The sequence below is a fragment of the Entelurus aequoreus genome, linkage group LG03 (genome assembly GCF_033978785.1).
Source record: "Entelurus aequoreus isolate RoL-2023_Sb linkage group LG03, RoL_Eaeq_v1.1, whole genome shotgun sequence".
Classification (NCBI taxonomy): domain Eukaryota; kingdom Metazoa; phylum Chordata; class Actinopteri; order Syngnathiformes; family Syngnathidae; genus Entelurus; species Entelurus aequoreus.
Genome location: NC_084733.1, coordinates 83,574,878 through 83,597,246, shown reverse-complemented (window position 1 = coordinate 83,597,246; position 22,369 = coordinate 83,574,878). Strand labels below are relative to the sequence as shown.

Here is a 22,369-nt window from a genome sequence, read left to right as displayed (position 1 = left end):
TTATTGTCTTCAGCCACTAGAGGGAGACATTTTCCCTTGTTCAACCAGTTTATCAGTAACAATACAAATAGTTTTAATGCAGATAAAAACTGTAGATGACCTCCATGTACCATGTAAGATTATACCTAGCAGTAGTTTGAACGTAGTCATAGTTTGTGTACATCATACTTGTTATAATGAGGTTAAAATAATAAAATCAGCTCAGTCCAGAACAAAGAGAGTTCTGGAGGATAGAAGGAAAAACTGACCTGCCGATGTTCTCCTGCTCTTCTCGGTTCTTGACTGGAGAGACCTGCAGCGTCCGGACTGGATTCGACCACCTGCGAGCATGCTCAGACCTCCAGGGCGTCCGCTCTTGTAGCGTTCAGGTATCGACCCGGTCTCGGTCCGTTTACGGCCTCTGAGTCACTATTTCCCAGGGGCGTCATCGACCGGTTCTGGGAAACGTCGGTCCAACGGCTGCTTGTTGACATCCTTAATGAGCGCTAATTAGCTTCCTGCTGTTTGCTCAAAATGAAATCATCAATGCAGCGTATTGATCCACAAACATGGCCTCGCCGGGCATAATTCTGGTTCTGTTTGCTCGAAGGTAAGCGGGCTGATAAGACAACGTGACGGGTGCACACTAAGTCCACATGCGGTTCTTCTAAAACGTCTCTGTTGGCGACAAGATGAAGTCAAATACACGCTGAGAGGAGCTGACAGGTTTTTATTCTGACATGAGACAAGAGGCTACAGCAGAGTTGGGGGTCTACTTGTCCATAGTACAGGTCTACAGGGATGGGGGTCCAGCATTTGTTAAGTTGCATAACTGACATGCGAAAGAACACCTACGCTAGCAACGTGGATGTAATCAAAGCTAAATTAAAAAAGATGTGGACTTCCTTTTGGTCTTTGGACCAGAACTTGGGAACATCTTCAGGAAAACTCATGGTGACATGTACGCTACGGTCTAAGGTGATCTGAGGAGCTACACAAACATCAGCGCTACATGTAGATGACCGCACACCGTGACGCCAGAGAGCGGCGTCTCACCTGTCGGTTTTGTTCGGACTTTGCTCTGTCCGACCTCATTTGCATATCGAAGAGACTGAAGCGCTCGTAGGCCGACTTGAAAGCTACGCGCGGGTCTCGGCGCCGGGTCACCTGGCACCTTGAGGAAGGCGTGACCCTAAGAGTAAGGAGCCTCGGCGCTCCTTGAAAACGTAACAGACCAACTTAAATAGAGAGGTTTTAGGAGTGACTCTTGTGCGGTTGAAGTCAGGACTATGCCGACCCTCCAAAGTGACACGCTACAAAAGTGACCTTTTTGACTGACAGCAGTGACCATCAAAGATACAAACAGAAATTAAGAATCAAATCAGAGACGGGCTTGATTAACAAAACCAAAGAGACTGATAGGATTCATGAGGATCACAAAAGACTAGGAGCAGAGTCTAAGTCATTTAGATCAGGTCTAGACCAGTCCAAGACAAAAACCAGCTTTGACTTGAACATTTGGACTGGAATAAAAACCCAACGGAAACAACATAAACTCTGCAATCAGACCTTGTTGTTGTTCGACTGGAATCTGCCTCAGACCAGGACTAAACACTTGATGAGACTCAAGACTTCAAACTCTTGGGACTGGACTTTTAGAAGTCAACGTTACTTAGTTGCTTTCAGGGCTGATTCAGTTCCTCATCTAGATATTTGTGTATTTCTAACTAAACAGAACCAACCAGACCCGTTCAATGTAAGACAAAGGGACGAGGTGTCGCCAGTCCCAGACGTTCTGCAAAGAGACTGATAGGATTCATGAGGATCACAAGAGACTAGGAGCTGGGTCTAAGTCATTTAGATCAGGTCTAGACCAGTCCAAGACAAAAACCAGCTTTGACTTGAACATTTGGACTGGAATAAAAACCCAACGGAAACAACAGACACTGCAATCAGACTTTGCTTAAGCCGGACTTCTTGTTTGACTGGAATCTGCCTCAGATCAGGACTAAACACTTGATGAGACTCAAGACTGTCGTTGTGGCTTGTACAGCCCTTTGAGACACTTGTGATTTAGGGCTATATAAATAAACATTGATTGATTGAAGACTTCAAACTCTTGGGACTGGACTTTTAGAAGTCAACGTTACTTAGTTGCTTTCAGGGCTGGTTCAGTTCCTCATCTAGATATTTGTGTATTTCTAACTAAACAGAACCAACCAGACCCGTTCAATGTAAGACAAAGGGACGAGGTGTCGCCAGTCCCAGACGTTCTGCAAAGAGACTGACAGGATATATGAGGATCACAAGAGACTAGGAGCAGAGTCTAAGTCATCTAGATCAGGTTTAGACCAGTCCAAGACAAAAACCAGCTTTGACTTGAACATTTGGACTGGAATAAAAACCCAACGGAAACAACAGACTCTGCAATCAGACTTTGCTTAAGCCAGACTTCTTGTTTGACTGGAATCTGCCTCAAACCAGGAATAAACACTTGATGAGACTCAAGACTTCAAACTCTTGGGACTGGACTTTTAGAAGTCAACGTTACTTAGTTGCTTTCAGGGCTGGTTCAGTTCCTCATCTAGATATTTGTGTATTTCTAACTAAACAGAACCAACCAGACCCGTTCAATGTAAGACAAAGGGACGAGGTGTCGCCAGTCCCAGACGTTCTGCAAAGGATATATGAGGATCACAAGAGACTAGGAGCAGAGTCTAAGTCATCTAGATCAGGTCTAGACCAGTCCACGACAAAAACCAGCTTTGACTTGAACATTTGGACTGGAATAAAAACCCAACGGAAACAACAGACTCTGCAATCAGACTTTGCTTAAGCCGGACTTCTTGTTTGACTGGAATCTGCCTCAGACCAGGACTAAACACTTGATGAGACTCAAGACTTCAAACTCTTGGGACTGGACTTTTAGAAGTCAACATTACTTAGTTGCTTTCAGGGCTGGTTCAGTTCCTCATCTAGATATTTGTGTATTTCTAACTAAACAGAACCAACCAGACCCGTTCAATGTAAGACAAAGGGACGAGGTGTCGCCAGTCCCAGACGTTCTGCAAAGAGACTGATAGGATTAATGAGGATCACAAGAGACTAGGAGCAGGGTCTAAGTCATCTAGATCAGGTCTAGACCAGTCCAAGACAAAAACCAGCTTTGACTTGAACATTTGGACTGGAATAAAAACCCAACGGAAACAACAGACTCTGCAATCAGACTTTGCTTAAGCCGGACTTCTTGTTTGACTGGAATCTGCCTCAGACCAGGACTAAACACTTGATGAGACTCAAGACTTCAAACTCTTGGGACTGGACTTTTAGAAGTCAACGTTACTTAGTTGCTTTCAGGGCTGGTTCAGGTCCTCATCTAGTATTTGTGTATTTCTAACTAAACAGAACCAACCAGACCCGTTCAATGTAAGACAAAGGGACGAGGTGTCGCCAGTCCCAGACGTTCTGCAAAGAGACTGATAGGATTCATGAGGATCACAAGAGACTAGGAGCAGGGTCTAAGTCATCTAGATCAGGTCTAGACCAGTCCAAGACAAAAACCAGCTTTGACTTGAACATTTGGACTGGAATAAAAACCCAACGGAAACAACAGACTCTGCAATCAGACTTTGCTTAAGCCGGACTTCTTGTTTGACAGGAATCTGCCTCAGACCAGGACTAAACAATTGATTAGAAGTCAACGTTACTTAGTTGCTTTCAGGGCTGGTTCAGTTCCTCATCTAGATATTTGTGTATTTCTAACTAAACAGAACCAACCCGACCCGTTCAATGTAAGACAAAGGGACGAGGTGTCGCCAGTCCCAGACGTTCTGAGGTCTACATGGAAGAGGCGGGAGTGAGGTCGTCAAACATAGCTGGTTCCTCGATGCCTCGTGCAAACAGCTTGATGAGCTGGCAGTGCACTCTGAAAAAGAACAAAAAGATGTGTTCAAACAGAACTGGACCAAGGCAAAGAGGGAGACCGTACCTGACATCGATGGCCGTGTGGGTCAGGATCTCGCCATCGCAGTTCCAGTTGCTGAAGGCGGGTGAGCAGCCACAGGCCGGATGGTCCCGGCAGATCTGGCTGAAAATTTGGTGTTTGCCGTTCCCCAGTAGGTCCAGCTCCAGGTCTGAGTCGCTCTGGCAGTGGCGTGGCGTAAAGCGGAACCGGCGCACCCGGTGCACCTCCACAAAGGAGAGGTCAAACTGCAGGATGTCACGGACATTGGAGACGTTTGCCGTGAACTATGAACCACAAGTCAACCAAGTTTCCTGACCTGATCGTCTTTGCTGGTGTGTCTCAGGAGGTGTCTGAGGAAGTTAAAGCGGGAACACTTTCGGACCAGGATGAGGTCAGTGGTGCCGTCGGCAAGGTGTGCAGCAGGTGAGAGGCCTTTAGGGCTGCGAGGACAAGCACAGCTCATGCTGGCGGCGTTTATTGCCAGGAACTTGCCTCGGATGGTCCGCCAGCCACTGCCACTTTCTGCATCGGAATCAGACATTTGGCGTCACACGTTTAACAAGAGCTTCTTGTGCATGATGGCGCTCCTCAGGGATCCGATCATGGACTCATTCCCAAACAACAACATGTCAATGTGACTTAAATCAGCATCCATGTTCGTTGTGTTTGATTAGATTAGGTTTTTGGATTTGTTGGACTCACCACTGTCCGACAGCTGATCCGCCTCGTACATCTCAGCTCTCTCTGACAAAAGCTTCCTGTTGTCCCGACAGACCGAACAGCTGCGCATTGACATGAAAACATTTGTATTATTTTCACAGCTCCTTTTTTCCCCAAACCTAATCCTAGTCCTAACTCGACTGATCTCCCAGCTCTAACCCTAACCCAACCTGAGTCAAAATCTCTACCCCAGCCCTAACCACTAATCTAATTCTATACCTAAACTAACCCAAACTATGATCTTAAACCGACCATACCCCACAACTCTACTCGTAACCCTAAACCCAACCCGAACACCATTCCCCAACCCTAATCCGTCCTAGTCTAACCCTAACTATGATCCTGGTTCTAATCCAAGCCTAGCCCAACAACTCCAAAGTTAACTCTCTCTTAAGCGTTAAACCTGACCTAATCCTAAAGCCAACCCATACCCTATCTCTAGCGGTTGTAGCTCACCCTGATCGACACCTGGAGGCGTCCCTTGGCGCTCCCATGATGCCACTGGCTGGCAGGTAGGACACGGTCCCCTCGTAGTAATGATGAGTCAGGAACATCTTCAGACCTGCAGGCCATCAAACCGTCAACTGTCAGATAGCTTATTTTGCAAGAGCCACTTTTCTTGGCACTTGTTTTTGTGTATTTGGTATTTGCGATCCCCATAAATCCATGAAATTTGAATTCAAGCCATGAATTTATACGGTTCCAAATGACGCCATCAGATATCTCTATACGTAACACAATAGAGGTTTACTAGAAGACGCCGTTTTTATTTTTCTTAGCGAGTTTGTAGTCCTAACAAAAACATGTCCACAGTGTGACCTGTAAGCTCAATGGTGCATAATTGTTTGTATCAACCGGGTCAGGTCGGTACGCAAACTTCCAGCCTCATCTGAAGAAGTAAGAAGTGCCTTCTTAACTTTTGTGTTTAGTGACAATGCACCTACTCGGCGTATCAGACATGAGGCCCAGAGAGAACTGCAGCCGGACAGAAGCACGGAGCCTGGGCATAGAAACCCGCATCAGTCTAATCAGAAATACACGGAAGGATTTTCCCAAAACGACATTTAATCACGCAGACAGTTTCCACATTTTATGGCAAGGGTGGATTCATTATTCTTCTGGCTCTCAACGAAGGCAGACGCTTTCCCTCCCTCTCCCGTATCTCTCCTGCTTTGCTACTTTGTGGCCTTGTCCTAACTTTCGGAGAGCCTCTCTTCTGCACTGTTCTCCAAAATCTAAAAAGAGGAGTTGATACACTGGTCTCTCAACTCAACTGACAAGATTGTCTCGAGGAGAAGCTCAGGACACAACGTTTGCTGCTGGGTGAGACTTGGCAGAGGTGGCGAGTCGTGTGCCTGGCGATTCTTTCCGTTGAAGACATCAATTCGGAACTGTGCTAACAGGACATCTGCTGATTGGATTGAGCGTTGTTCTGGTCTGACAACAAATTCGGAAGACGATGGCAGCCGTTCAAGGAGCCAAAATCCTAATCCCGAGAGCTGTGGGCACACCGAGTTTGGCGCTTTCAGAATTGAATCGTAGATTGGATAACTCTGCAAGGCGAAATCATGATCCGTTTGAGAGCCAGAACGGACAACAAGAGCAGACAAACCTTTGGGATGTGTTTGCTTGCTCTAACCAAAACAATCCTCATCTACAATTCGGCTCCTTCTGCATTGACCTTGGCAGGGTCTTGCAGTGAACACCCCTAGTGAGACCACCGCAGTGAAAAACGCTCTTGAAATCCCTTCCCCCTTCTTCAAAGACAACTGGGACGATGACTCTCTTCTGTGATGCCGAACGGAGCGACTTCCGGACCTTTGACCGGTGCACCCAGAACGGCCCACACTGCCTCCCATTCTATCAAGTCTTTATTGGCTTCTAGTCAAATTTCGCACAAAGTTTAAGATTTCAGTCCTGTCTGTCCATGCGTTGCATGGCGGGGCCCCTTGTGGTCTTCAGGCCACAGTCTGCTAAAGATTCCAAAAACCTGGCATTGCAGGCTGTAGCCCCAAGACTCAGGGATGACTTGCATCAGTCCCTACGTGAGCTTGACTGTGTTGAGTCTTTTAAACATTTGAAGACTTTGCTTTTCAGGAAGGACTTAAATTAATATACTTAACCTTTTTTTATTATCCACTTTTTTAAAATCCTTTTAATGATATTTAATTTTATTGTTGTTTTAATTCAACACTTTGTGATTATTATCTGCGAAAAGCACTTTATAAATAAAATTTGCTAGCTTACTTATGGACAAAACACGCACCCGTGGACTACTACGACACAGATATGCACACATACACCACACGGCCAAGTACGATGGACCACGGAGCAGCACTTTGAGACTTGGGACACCACCTGCTTGATGTGAACGAGCAAAACCGAGGGCTGAGACTAGAGTAAGGGGGAGGAGTAGGGATTCGGCCAAAGTCTCGCAGATGTGCGCACCTGCCAGGTCGTATCTCGCCGGGCCCATCCATCGCTTCCTCTCGCTGTCTGTCAGCACATCGCCGTAGAAACCGTATCCGAGCAGAGAGACGGAGTAGCGGAGGAAGGCGTTGTTGTGGTGGACCGAGCACACGTCCATCGGCTGAGAGTCACCTGAGCGTGGGGAAAATACCACTTTGGTAATAGTTTCTGTACTTTGATTCGAGTTCAGCTTGTACGATGCAAAGTCATGTGACTGACCCACTATGATGTGTAGCGCAGACGTCACGGGGTCGTTGGTGCCGACCGTCGCGAAGCAGATGCAGTCTGTGGAGCCTGAAGCACACAAGCGAGGACCATCATAAGGTAGGTGGCAATAATGCATTTTCTGCACCACAGCTCCATCTGCTGGATGCAATGGCTCAGTGCACCACATGGCCCGAATATGTAACCGCTAAGTGACTTTCAACCAAAACAAATATCTTCTTCAATCAAAAACCATAAAAAAATTATAAAAACTTAAAACTCGCCAAATTGATGTGAAGCTGATTCAGAGATTTAAGTGTTGAATGTAAAAGAAAAAAAATGTATTACTTATTTTTAACACTTTTATACGTGGGACCCTTTTGGATCCCCAATAATTTTAGTTATATTTCTTTTAAATGTTGCTCGAAAAATAATAATGAATTCAAATCAATGTTGTTATTAATTATTGACACATTTAAGACTCCAATTACTTCACAACAAATATTACACTTTGAAATATGCTTTTGGGGAAAATACTGCATATTTTGTATTTTTGCCATTAAAAGTTTTCTTTGACAAAAAGAGCATAAACAAACAAACAAAAAAATCTAAGAAATAGTAAGGATTTATAATCTTACAAATAATCTTCTAAAATAAATGTTGAAAGTAAAAAAAATAAACATGACTTAATTTGAACACTTTTAAGAGTGGGACCCTTTTGGATCCCCAGTAATTGTAATGTTTTCTTAAACTGTCATTGCTCAAAAAATAATAATGAATTAAAATCAATGTTCGTTTGAATTATTGACATATTTAAGGCTCCAATTACGTCACATCAAATATTACACTTTGAAATACCATTTTGTGAAAAATATTGCATATTTTGTATTTTTGCCATAAAAAGTTTTTTATGACAGAAAAGGCATAAAAAAACCATAAAAAATTATAAAAACTTAAACTCGGCAAATTTATCTGTAATTGATCAGACATTTAGGCGTTGAAAGTATAAAAAATGTATGACTTATTTTTAAAAAAAATTATAAGTGAGACCCTTTTGGATCCCCAAGAATATTAGTGTTATATTTTTTAACTGTTGCTCGAAAAATATTAATGAATTAAAATCAATGTTGTTATGAATTATTGACATATTTAAGACTCCAATTATTTCACATCAAATATTACACTTTGAAATATGTTTTGGGGAAAATACTGCATATTTTGTATGTTTGCTACAAAAAGTTTTCTTTGACAAAAAGTGCATAAACAAACAAAAACACAAAAATTAATAAATAAATAGTAAGGATTTATAATCTTACAAATAGTATTTTAAGATAATTGTTGAAAGTGAAAATAATTACCATGACTTAATTTTAACACTTTTAAGAGTGGGACCATTTTGGATCCCCAATAATTGTAATGGTTTTTTTTAACTGTCATTGCTCAAAAAATAATAATAAATGTTGTAATGAATTATTGACTTATTTAAGGCTCCTATTGCGTCACATCAAATATTTCACTTTGAAATACATTTTTGGGAAACATATTGCATATTTTGTATTTTTGCTATAAAAAGTTTTCAATGACAGAAAAGGGCATAAAAAACATAAAAAATTATAAAATCTTAACCTCGACAAACTAATCTGAAATTGATCAGACATTTAAACGTTGAAAAAAAACCTGACATATTTTTAACATTTTGATGAGAATTTTTGTGGGAATTTAAAAAAAAACTGTCATTGCTCAAAAATAATAATGAATTAAAATCAATGTTGTTATGAATTATTGACATATTTAAGGCTACAATTACTTCACATTCCACTTTCAAATACCTTTTTGGGAAAAATATTGCATATTTTGTGTTTTTGGCATAAAAAGTTTTCTATTACAAAAAGGGCATAAAACAAACAAACAAACAAAACCATTAACATTTTTTTATAAAAAATTAAACTTGACAAACAGATCTGTAGTTGATCGAGAGATTCAAGTGTTAAAAGTAAAAAAAAAAAAAAAACTTTTATGAGTGGGAGTATTTTGGATCCTCAATAATGTTATTGTTTTTTTGAACTGCCGTTGTTCAAAAAATAATAATGCATTAAAATCAATGTTTTTAATGAATTATTGACATAGTTAAGGCTCCAATTACGTCACATCAAATATTACACTTTGAAATAAAAATTTTAATTTTTCTATGACAAAAATAGCATAAACAAAACAAAATGGAAGAAATAATAAAATTAATAATCTTACAAGTAGTCTTCTAAAATAAGTCTTGAAAGTAAGAAATAAAGGCGTAACTTTATGAGTGGGACCCTTTTGGATCCCTAAGAATTTAAGTGTTGTTGTTTTTTAAACTGTCCATCCATTTTTCTACCGCTTGTCCCTCATTGCTCAAAAATAGTAATGAATCAAAATCAATGTTGTTATGAATTATTGACATATTTAAATACTTCACATCAAATATTACACTTTGAATTATGTTTTGGGGAAAATATTGCATATTTTGTATTTTTGCCACCAAAAATCAGTTTTTCTCTGACAAAAAGAGCATAAGCAAAACAAAATGGAAGAAATAATAAAATGTATAATCTTACTAATAGTCTTCTAAAATAAGTCTTCAAAGTAAAAAAGATGACGTAACTTTATGAGTGGGACCCTTTTAGATCCCCAAGAATTTTAGTGTTTTGTTTTTTTAAACTGTCGTTGCTCAAAAATAATAATGAATCAAAATCAATGTTGAAGACTCCATCTACGTCACATCAAATATTACACTTTGAAATATGTTTTGGGGAAAATATTGCATATTTTGTATTTTTGCCATAAAAAAATAGTTTTTCTCTGACAAGAATAGCATAAACGAAACAAAATCAAAGAAATAATAAAATGTATAATCTTACAAATAGTCTTCTAAAATAAGTTTTCAAAGTAAAAAAGATGATGTAACTTTATGAGTGGGACCCTTTTAGATCCCCAAGAATGTTAGTGTTTGTTTTTTTTTAAACTGTCATTGCTCAAAAATAATAATGAATCAAAATCAATGTTGCTAAGAATTATTGACATATTTAAGACTCTAATTACTTCACATCAAATATTACACTTTGAAATATGTTTTGGGGGAAAAATTTGCAGATTTTGTATTTTTGCCATAAAAACAAGTTTTTTTTTGACAAAAATAGCATAAACAAAACAAAATCAAAGAAATAATAAAATGTATAATCTGACAAATAGTCTTCTAAAATATGTCTTGAAAGTAATAAAGATGATGTAACTTTATGAGTGGGACCCTTTTGGATCCCCAAGAGTTTTAGTGTTGTTGTTTTTTTAAGTGACTTTGCTCAAAAATAATAATAATCAAAATCAATGTTCTTATGAATGATTAAAATATTTAAATACTTCACATCAAATATTACACTTTGAAATATGTGTTGCGGAAAATATTGTGTATTTTGTATTTTTGCCATAAAAAACAGATTTTTGTCTGACAAAAATAGCATAAACAAAACAAAATCGAAGAACTAATAAAATGTATAATCTTACAAAGAGTCTTTAAAAATATGTCTTGAAAGTAATAAAGATGCATAACTTTATGAGTGGGACCCTTTTGGATCCCCAAGAATTTTAGTGTGTGTTTTTTTTTTAAACTGTCATTGCTCAAAAATAATAATGAATCAAAATCAATGTTGTTATGAATTATTGACATATTTAAATACTTCACATCAAATATTACACTTTGAAATATGTGTTGCGGAAAATATTGTGTATTTTGTATTTTTGCCATAAAAAACAGATTTTTGTCTGACAAAAATAGCATAAACAAAACAAAATCAAAGAAATAATAAAATGTATAATCTGACAAATAGTCTTCTAAAATATGTCTTGAAAGTAATAAAGATGATGTAACTTTATGAGTGGGACCCTTTTGGATCCCCAAGAGTTTTAGTGTTGTTGTTTTTTTAAGTGACATTGCTCAAAAATGATAATAATCAAAATCAATGTTCTTATGAATGATTAACATTTTTAAATACTTCACATCAAATATTACACTTTGAAATATGTTTGGGGGAAAATATTGCTTCCTTTTGGATCCCCAAGAATTTTGTGCTGTCCTAAGTGGAAAAAGTTAGGACACCCTTGCCGATGTCTGACCTGCGGGGATGATTCCGATGCGCAGCGAGCAGCCGACCAGCGTCTGGTCGGGACGGTCGACGTCGACGCCGGCGTCTTTCTGCGTGCGCCAGATCAGGCCGTGGACGACCTCGCTGAACATGCCGTCGCCGCCGACGCACACCACGCTGAGTGAGGGCAAACGTTAGCGCCTGACGACGCCGTCGTGTCACGTGGGCGCCGACTCACCCGTCAAACTTGTGAAGCTCCGCCTCCTTCCTCAGGTGGTCTCTGGCGTGGTTGGCGTACTCGGTCACTATGGCGACAGAGGCTACATGAGGACGAGGGGATGTGAAAGGGGAGAAGGCGACGTACCGATGACGTGCGCGCTGATGTCGGCGAGGGCGAACAACGGCGCCACCTTCTGCTGGTAGACGCGCTTGGCCTGACGCTTGCCGCTGTACGGATTGATGTAGACCAGCAGCTGCTTGGGTCTGCTGGCTGTCGGCGACATTAGATGACCACAAGTAAGTGTGTGTGTGTGTGTGTGCGTGTGTCGTCGTACCGATGGCTGCCAGCTGCTCTCTGATCACGCCCACCCAGCGATGACACAGCGCCACCTCTGGACACGTGAAGGTGACTTCAGCGCACTGCCAGCGGTGCTGCCGACCCCTCTCCACGTACAATACTGCAACACAACACTTCACCTGTTCAAACATCTATTAAACCATCAAAACAATGTAACTTTATTTAGCTTAGCTTCTTATCATTTGGAGTGCATGAGAAAGTGCAAATCACATGACCACAGGCTTGTCCAAACTTCAAAAGCAGTGCTAGAGATATATATATATATATATATATATATATATATATATATATATATATATTTTAAATGTATTTATTTATTTCAGGCAATGACAAAGACGTACAAGTTGACAAAACACGCCAGGTGGCATCGAGCAAAAAAAATAAAATATGAGCAACAGGAGCAGAAGAAAAGCTAGCATGCTAACGGTACTATGCTAACATGCTTGCTGTAAGCATTAGTAGAATATCAAAAATATTTGGACAAAGGGGGCAGGCCAACTGCACACAGGTGAGTCATGAATAACTTCACAACTACTATAGCTACACCAAGTATTTTCTAGCGCAAACCATTGACACAAGTTTGGGGAGATTTGGACAACATACAGTATATAGATTTTCATGTTTACACATGTTTATATACACATATATATACACATATATACATATATACATATATATATATATATATATATATATGTTTATATACACATATATATACACATATATACATATATACATATATATATATATATATATATATATATATATATATATATATATATATATATATATATATATATATATATACACTACCGTTCAAAAGTTTGGGGTCACCCAAACAATTTTGTGGAATAGCCTTCATTTCTAAGAACAAGAATAGACTGTCGAGTTTCAGATGAAAGTTCTCTTTTTCTGGCCATTTTGAGCGTTTAATTGACCCCACAAATGTGATGCTCCAGAAACTCAATCTGCTCAAAGGAAGGTCCGTTTTGTAGCTTCTGTAACGAGCTAAACTGTTTTCAGATGTGTGAACGTGATTGCACAAGGGTTTTCTAATCATCAATGAGCCTTCTGAGCCAATGAGCAAACACATTGTACCATTAGAACACTGGTGTGATAGTTGCTGGAAATGGGCCTCTATACACCTATGTAGATATTGCACCAAAAACCAGACATTTGCAGCTAAAATAGTCATTTAGCACAATAGCAATGTATAGAGTGTATTTCTTTAAAGTTAAGACTAGTTTAAAGTTATCTTCCTTCAAAAATAAGGACATTTCAATGTGACCCCAAACTTTTGAACGGTAGTGTATATACACATAAACATGTGTAAATATGTATATATATATATGTTCATGTTTTTATATACATTTTCATATTTACAGGTGTATTATACAGATTTTCATGTTTACACATGTTTATATATATATATATATATATGTTCATGTTTTTATATATATTTTCATATTTACAGATAGTTTATATAGATTTTCATGTATCCACATGTTCATATATATAGGTTCATGTTTTATATACATTTTCATGTTTATATATACATATTTTCATGTTTACACATTTATATATATATTTTTTATGTTTACTCATGTTTATATATATATTTCCATGTTTTTATATATGTTCATGTCAACAGATGTTTTATATATATTTTCATGTTTTAATATAGACTTTCAAGTTTACACATGTTTACATATATTTTCATGTTTATCCATGTTTATATATTTTTTTCTTCTTCATGTTTTTATATATATTTTCACGTCTTATGTATATTTTCATGTTTACACGTTTATATATATTATCAAGTGTACACATGTTTTTATATATATTTTTATGTTTTTATATATATTTTAATGTTTACAGATGTTTTATATATATTTTCATGTTTACACATGTTTTGTATATATTTTCATATTTACAGATGTTTTATATATATTTTAATGTTTTTATATATATTTTCATGTGTACGCATGTTTAATGTTTTTATAGCTCTTTTCATGTTTTTATATAGGATTTCATATTTACAGATGTTTTATATATATTTTCATGTTTTTATATATATTTTACTGTTTTTGTATATATTTTCATGTTTACAGATGTTTATATATAAATGTTCTTGTTTACTGATGTTTTATATATATTTTCATATTTACAGATGTTTTATATATTTTTCGTGTTTACAGATGTTTACCGTAATTTCCGGACTATAAGCCGCTACTTTTTCCCCTCGTTCTGGTCCCTGCGGCTTATACAAGGGTGCGGCTTATATACAGCCTTTTCTTCTCCGACACCGACGAAGAGGATTTTGGTGGTTTTAGTACGCAGGAGGAAGACGATGACACGATTAAAGACTGACTTTTCATATACCGGTAGGCTGCTTATTTTGATAACGTACAGGCGAGCACTTTGTATTACTTTGCACCGTTGTATTATTTGTACTCTGCACGAATGCTGTTCGCCATGTCAAAGATGTGAAAGTTTGATTGAATGATTGAAAGATTTATAGTTAATAAATGGGACGCTTTGCGTTCCCAAACAGTCATCTCTGTCCCGACAATCCCCTCCGTGGTAGCAGGAACCCCTATATACTACGGTAATTACACATCAAAACCCTGCGGCTTATAGTCGGGTGCGGCTTATATATGGAGCAATCTGTATTTTCCCCTAAATTTAGCTGGTGCGGCTTATAGTCAGGTGCGGCTTATAGTCCGGAAATTACGGTATATATATTTTCATGTTTAATATACATTTTCATGTTTACACGTTTTATATATATTTTTATATTTACAGATGTTTTATATATATTTTCATGTTTTCACATGTTTTATATATATCTTTATGTTTACACATTTTTATATATATTTTCACGTTTACAGATGTGTTCATATTTTTACATGTTTACACATTTGTAGATATATTTTCATGTTGACAGATGTTTTATATATAATTTCATGTTTATTTATATATTTATATATATATATATATATATATATATATATATATATATATATATATATATATATATATATATATATATATATATATATATATATATATATATATATAAATAAATAAAAGGGACAAGCGGTAGAAAATGGATGGGATGGATATATATATAAATATGATGTATATATATATAAATATGATGGATATATATATATAAATATGCACATGTTCAAAAGATGTTTAATTCATGTTGTTACCTGTAAAAGACCGCCTGCAGTCTCGAATCTTCTTCCAGCTGCCATCTTCCCTGCTGCTCTCCTCCTCTTCCTCTCGGACGCTGATGATCTCCGACACGCACACACTGCGACACACGCCTGCTCACACACACACACACACACACACACACACACACACACACACACACACACACACACACACACACACACACACACACACACACACACACACACACACACACACACGCACAAACACACACGCACGCACAAGATCATTGAATTTCAAAGGTTTTGCAGAATGTACTTGATGTAAACTTCATTCATGTATTTGGTATTTACATATTTAGAGGGCCGGGCCGGAAAAAGTTTGGATATAAGGCAAACATGGCTGCTTGTATCTATTTTAGATTAGCCTCCCTAGGAAACACGTCCTAGAACGTCCTGGACTCCACAACCCTGCAGGAGAACCCCAAAGTCTCACAGTGGACTGAAAGGTGAGACTTGCTCACTCCGCGGTCATTAAAGATTCACCAACACTTCCTGCCTGTTGCCATGGTGATGTAAGGTGACACACAGCTGGACTGAGGCCAGTGGAAACAAAGATGAGAAGCCTGCAGAGTGCCCTTGTTTTTCAAGCTCAATCATCTACCGAGCCTTTATTTTGAAAGGCCTCACAAACTTCCATGACACATGTCCCAGGAAGAGTACATGTGTCAATGTACAATGATTGACAACACAACACAACTTTGTGTGTCATCTTTAAGTGCAACTTTTACAAACCATTCGCAAGTAAAATTATTTTCCTCCTTCAATTAAAAAAAGTAAAATAAAATGCTTTTTTTAATTAAAAAAACGATTCACAAATTTAAAAAAAACTATTTTAAGTATAGAAATATTTTTTTCAATTAAAAAATTATTTACCAGTAAAATAAAATCATTTTTTCAATAAAAAAAATGTAGTCGCAAGTGGTAAAACAATTTTTTTCAAGTGAAAAACAATTTTCTGCAATTAAAAAAACAATTTGCAAGTAGAAAACAACTATTTTCTTCAAGTAAAAAAATTATTTGCAAGTATAAATACTATTTTCTTCAATTAGAAAAATGATTGCAAGTAAAAATAAAACATTTTTCAATAAAAAAAAATTTGAAAGCAAAAAAACGATTCTATTCAAGTAAAAAAACTATTCACAAGTATAAGAAATGCATTTTTTAAATAAAAAAATTGTATAAATTATTTTTTTCAATTAAAAATTGTAGTCAAATGTGGAAAAACATTTTTTTTAAGTGAAAAACTATTCTCAAGTAAAAAAAATTCAAAAATTCTGCAATCAAAAAAACAATTTGCAAGCAAAAAAACTAAACTATTTTCTTAAGGAAAAAAACTATTTGCAAGTATGAAATTTTTTTTCTTCAATTGGGAAAATTATTTGTGAGTAAAAAGAACATTTTTTTCAATTAAAAAAAACTTTGCAAGTAAAATAACGATTCTATCAAGTAAAAAACTATTCGCGAGTATAAATATTTTCTTTAATTAAAAAATGATTTGTGAGTAAAGAAAATTTGTTTTTTCAATTAAAAAAATGTAGCCGCAAGTGGTGAAAAAAATTTTTTCAATTGAAAAACGATTCTCAAGTAAAAAAAAAAGTTTTTTCTGCTATTAAAAAAACAATTTGCAAGTAAAAAAAATACAAATATTTCAAATAAAAAAACAATTTGCAAGTAAAAAAAACTATTTTATTCAAGTAAAAATTTTTTTTGCAAGTATATAAACAATTTCCTTCAATTGGAAAAATTATTCTCGAGTAAAAAACTTTTTTTTTCAATTAAAAGAAAATTTGCAAGTAAAACGATTTTATTCAAGTAAAAAAAAATATTCGCAATTATAAAAACAATTTTCTACAAATGAAAAATGATTCACAAGTAAAAAAAAAAAAATGTTTTCAATTAAAAAAACGGTTCCCAAGTTACAAAAATAATTTTATTCAAGTAAAAAAAACTATTTGCAAGTATAAAAACAATTGCGCAATTAATAAAATTATTCTCAAGTAAAAAATACTTCTTTTTCAATAAAAAATGCTTTCACAAGTAAAGAAACACGTTTTTTAATGAAAAACTACTCCCAAGACAAAAAATTATAATTCTGCAATTGAAAAATTGATTAGCTAGTATAAAAAACAATTTCTGCAAGTAAAAAATAAAATTCCCAAGTAACAACTGGTTTTCTTCAAGTAAAAATAAGTTTCCCAAGTAAGTTAACACATTGATTTAATCATTCCCTTACTGTAAATCACGCAATGTTATTTATTAATACCTCCATGTTATGGTGTTATATCGGTGTGGTCAGCAGCGAAATTGACTCAGCAGCACCACCTGTCGGTGTAAAGTGCAAATTGCAAGACATGTTGCTCTGAGTGCAAGTGTGGAATTATTTTTAGACTTGAAAATTGTTTTTTTTACTTGCAGAAAATTGTTGTTTTTTTAACTTGTGAATGGATGGGCGTGAGTAAAACATTTGTGTGTGTTTGTGGAGTTTGGCAGTAATTTCACTCCATAATTTTGGTTATTGAATTTTGTTTCATGAATGGGAATTAATTTGATAAAACAAAAACGATTTAATTGAATTGATGTTAAAAAAGCTGAACCACAACGCGTTTTTCTTTTTTGGTGTTGAAAAGCAATAATTAGGCCAAAAAAAGAAAGAAAAAAGTTTGAGTTTCATTTTAGATTTCATATAAAACCAAATATGAAAATCACCAATTAGCAGAAATGAAAAATTGGACCAAAAACATATTTTTTTGTTTTCCGACACGAGAACCAGAAGTTGCTATTTCAAGTAAAAAACAACATTCTAACACTTTATTCTTCTAAAACGATTTTTTAACTTTTTTTAACCAACTTTTTTAATGCAAGATAGCATATTTACATATTTAAGACATACATGTGCATCCCTGTAAAGCCCACCACTAAGCACAAGCGTTTATGTCAATGTCCGGGGAGATTTGCTATGATAACCATTATCAGAGATGTAGCAGGAAGGGGCTAAGAATATGTGACATTTCACCAAACGCAGGATACAACAACTTTTTTTCCCCCTTCAGTCTGCGGTCTTGTCCTGAAATAGCTACTTCCAGTTCTGCTGTCGGAACAAAAGAAAACGTCAGTTATTTTATTTTTTTTCATGTTCTTCTATTGCCGAATGGTATTTTTTCTGTATTTTTTTTTTTAACCTCGTTATTGGTCTTTGACACTAAAACAAAAGAACGCCGTGTTTCAATTTTATTTTACAAAATAAAATTCAAATAAACACATCGTTTTTCGAATTTCCAAACATGAAAGGACAATTTAACATAAACCACTTAAAAACTAATTAATCACTCTATTTGTCTTTTGAATTAGTTTAGTAAAATTAATTACGTTTCTATTTTTTTTTTTTAAATGAATTTTAAAGACAAAGAGTCGACGTGTTGATGTCAGGGGCCCACCGGAAGTTGCTAGTTACGTAAGCGGATGTTTATTAAAAAAAAATGTCCTCGTTTTTGTTGTCCGCCAATGAAATAATATAAATGTGTCATTCGTGTGTTATAAAAGAGCAAAATGTCCCCCTTTGTTTGTGTTTGTCCCGCGAGAAGAGACAAAGAGAGACGGTCTTACTGGGTCTGAACGGGTGGTACACCGGGCTGGAGGCCTGCCTCTTCCAGGTGAGCACCGACCGACACAGGCTCACTTCGTGGCCGACGTTTCGGACGCGCAGCTCGGACGAGAGCAGCAGCCTCGCCGGCCTCTCCATTTGCTCCGCTCCGTCTTCCGTCGGGCCGGGTTCCGGGGAAGGGTTACCTGCGCTCGGACATGTTGTCTCCGGAGCCCCTGGAACTATATCTCAGACCCCCGACAAGTCCGAAATAGATGGAGCGTCGCGGTGCAGCGGATTTAGTTTTTTTTCTTTCCCTAGGACATAGCGGTTACAGACCGGAAGTGGGAGTGGCCTAATGGTGCATTCAATTGCTGCCGGAAAAAAGACGTTTAAAGGCCTACTGAAATGAATTTTTTTTATTTAAACGGGGATAGCAGATCTATTCTATGTGTCATACTTGATCATTTCGCGATATTGCCATATTTTTGCTGAAAGGATTTAGTATAGAACAACGACGATAAAGATTGCAACTTTTGGTATCTGATAAAAAAAAGGCTTGCACCTACCGGAAGTAGCGTGACGTAGTCAGTTGAACATATACGCAAAGTTCCCTATTGTTTACAATGATGGCCGCATGAAGTGAGAGAGATTCGGACCGAGAAAGCGACAATTTCCCCATTAATTTGAGCGAGGATGAAAGATTTGTGGATGAGTAAAGTGCAAGTGAAGGACTAGTGGGGAGTTGAAGCTATTCAGATAGGGAAGATGCTGTGAGAGCCGGGGGTGACCTGATATTCAGCTGGGAATGACTACAACAGTAAATAAACACAAGACATATATATACTCTATTAGCCACAACACAACCAGGCTTATATTTAATATGCCACAAATTAATCCTGCATAAAAACACCTGCGTGTTTGTTATGCTAGCTCCTAGCTCCTCTGCTAGCTCCTAGCTCCATAGAACACGCCAATACAATTCAAACACCTGATCAACACACACAATCACTCAGCCCAAAAGACCGTTTACCTAACCCAAGGTTCATAAAGCTTATATATTTTTAAAAAGTTACGTACGTGACGCGCACATACGGTCAAGTTATCGAATGTTTAGCAGCCAAGGCTGCATACTCACGGTACCTGATATTCAGCTGGGAATGACTACAACAGTAAATAAACACAAGACATATATATACTCTATTAGCCACAACACAACCAGGCTTATATTTAATATGCCACAAATTAATCCTGCATAATAACACCTGCGTGTTTGTTATGCTAGCTCCTAGCTCCTCTGCTAGCTCCTAGCTCCATAGAACACGCCAATACAATTCAAACACCCGATCAACACACACAATCACTCAGCCCAAAAGACCGTTCACCTAACCCAAGGTTCATAAAGCTTATATATTTTTAAAAAGTTACGTACGTGACGCGCACTTACGGTACGGTACGTGTTATGCTAGCTCCTAGCTCCTCTGCTAGCTCCTAGCTCCATAGAACACGCCAATACAATTCAAACACATGATCAACACACACAATCACTCAGCCCAAAAGACCGTTCACCTAACCCAAGGTTCATAAAGCTTATATATTTTAAAAAAGTTACGTACATACGCAAAAAAAAGCCAAAGCTGCATACTCACAGTAGCACGTCTGCGTCTTTGTCATCCAAATCAAAGTAATCCTGGTAAGAGTCTGTGTTGTCCCAGTTCTCTACAGGCGTCTGTGTATCCAAATCAAAAGTCCTCCTGGTTAGAGTCTCTGTTATCCGAGTTCTTCCATCTTGACTGCATCTTTCGGGAATGTAAACAAAGAAGCGCCGGCTGTGTACTGTTGTGGCTGACTACGTTCGAAAAATACGTCCATTTCGCACCGACAACTTTCTTCTTTGCTTGCTTGGCTTCCTTCTCCATAATGCAATGAACATGATTGAAACAGATTCACGAACACAGATGTCCAGAATACTGTGGAATTATGAAATGAAAACAGAGCTTTTTCATATCGGCTTCAATGTGGAAGGCATACCCGTGTTCGTCGGGCTACGTCACGCGCATACGTCATCCTCAGAGGCGTTTCGAACCGGAAGTTTAGCGGCAAATTTAAAATGTCACTTTATAAGTTAACCCGGCCGTATTGGCATGTGTTATAATGTTAAGATTTCATCATTGATATATAAACTATCAGACTGCGTGGTCGGTAGTAGTGGGTTTCAGTAGGCCTTTAAAAAAATAGTTTTGGTAATGTAACCTACTAACCGTGTTTTTTAACCACTGTGCCGCGGTGTGCCGTGGGAGATTATCTAATTTCACCTATTTGGGTTAAAAATATTTTTTGCAAACCAGTAATTATTAGGGGTGTGGGAAAAAATCGATTCGAATTCGAATCGCGATTCTCATGTTCTGCGATTCAGAATCCATTCTCATTTTTAAAAAAATCGATATATTTTTTTAAAATTAATCAATCCAACAAAATAATACACAGCAATTCCATAACAATGCAATCCAATTCCAAAACCAAACCCAGCAACACCCAGAACTGCAACAAACAGAGCAATTGAGAGGAGACACAAACACGACACAGAACAAACCAAATGTAGTGAAACAAAAATAAATATTATCAACAACAGTATCAATATTAGTTACAATTTCAACATAGCAGTGACTAAAAATCCCTCATTGACATTATCATTAGACATTTATAAAAAAAATAAAAGAATAGTGTCACAGTGGCTTACACTTGCATCGCATCTCATAAGCTTGACAACACACTGTGTCCAATATTTTCACAAAGATAAAATAAGTCATATTTTTGGTTCATTTAATATTTAAAACAAATGTACATTATTGCAATCAGTTGATAAAACATTGTCCTTTACAATTATAAAAGCTTTTTACAAAAATCTACTACTCTGCTTGCATGTCAGCAGACTGGGGTAGATCCTGCTGAAATCTATGTATTGAATGAATAGAGAATCCTTTTGAATCGGGAAAATATCGTTTTTGAATCGAGAATCGTGTTGAATCGGAAAAAATCGATATTGAATCGAATCGTGGGACACCCAAAGATTCGCAGCCCTAGCCGGTGCCATCTAACCGTGTAATACTCTTCCATATCAGTATGTGGTAGCTAATTGCTTTGTAGATGTCGGAAACAGCGGGAGGCAGTGTGAAGGTAAAAAGGTATCTAATACTTAAACCAAAAATAAACAAAAGATGAGTGCCCCTAAGAAAAGGCATTGAAGCTTAGGGAAGGCTATGCAGAACAAAACTAAAACTGAACTGGCTACAAAGTAAACAGAATGCTGGACGACAGCAAAGACTTACTGTGGAGCAAAGATGGCGTCCACAATGTACATGACAATCAATGTCCCCACAAAGAAGGATAAAAACAACTAAAATATTCTGGGATTGCTAAAACAAAGTCGATGCGGGAAATATCGCTCAAAAGGAAGACATGAAACTGCTACAGGAAAATACCAAAAAAAATAAAAAAATAAAAATAAAAAAGCCACCA

At 37.2% G+C, this 22,369-nt stretch overlaps 1 protein-coding gene across 1 annotated transcript; it reads right to left on the bottom strand.

Annotated features, from left to right (window-relative positions):
- Nucleotides 1-693: 693 nt before the first annotated feature.
- LOC133646988 (ceramide kinase-like) lies at nucleotides 694-19,193 on the bottom strand. The gene is made up of 14 exons (XM_062042996.1): nucleotides 18,874-19,193; nucleotides 15,244-15,360; nucleotides 12,003-12,125; nucleotides 11,813-11,938; nucleotides 11,687-11,753; nucleotides 11,480-11,625; nucleotides 7,352-7,426; nucleotides 7,112-7,264; nucleotides 5,120-5,225; nucleotides 4,646-4,725; nucleotides 4,260-4,465; nucleotides 3,968-4,188; nucleotides 3,789-3,904; nucleotides 694-3,423 (listed from the first exon to the last, which is right to left on the bottom strand). Exons 1-13 carry the CDS (start codon nucleotides 19,007-19,009, stop codon nucleotides 3,817-3,819), a joined length of 1,644 nt encoding a protein of 547 aa, XP_061898980.1. The 5' UTR covers nucleotides 19,010-19,193; the 3' UTR covers nucleotides 694-3,423; nucleotides 3,789-3,816.
- Between the last annotated feature and the right edge of the window lie 3,176 nt (nucleotides 19,194-22,369).

Bases quoted from the DNA above. Each gene is read 5' to 3' on its own strand.
- LOC133646988 (XM_062042996.1), bottom strand. From the start codon at position 19,009: ATGGAGAGGCCGGCGAGGCTGCTGCTCTCGTCCGAGCTGCGCGTCCGA. The intron at 12,126-15,243 runs GTAACAACATGA...GTTGTGTTGCAG, and splicing joins CTGCAGGCGGTCTTTTACAG to TATTGTACGTGGAGAGGGGT. The intron at 7,427-11,479 runs GTCAGACATCGG...TGTGTGCTTCAG, and splicing joins CATCGGAATCATCCCCGCAG to GCTCCACAGACTGCATCTGC.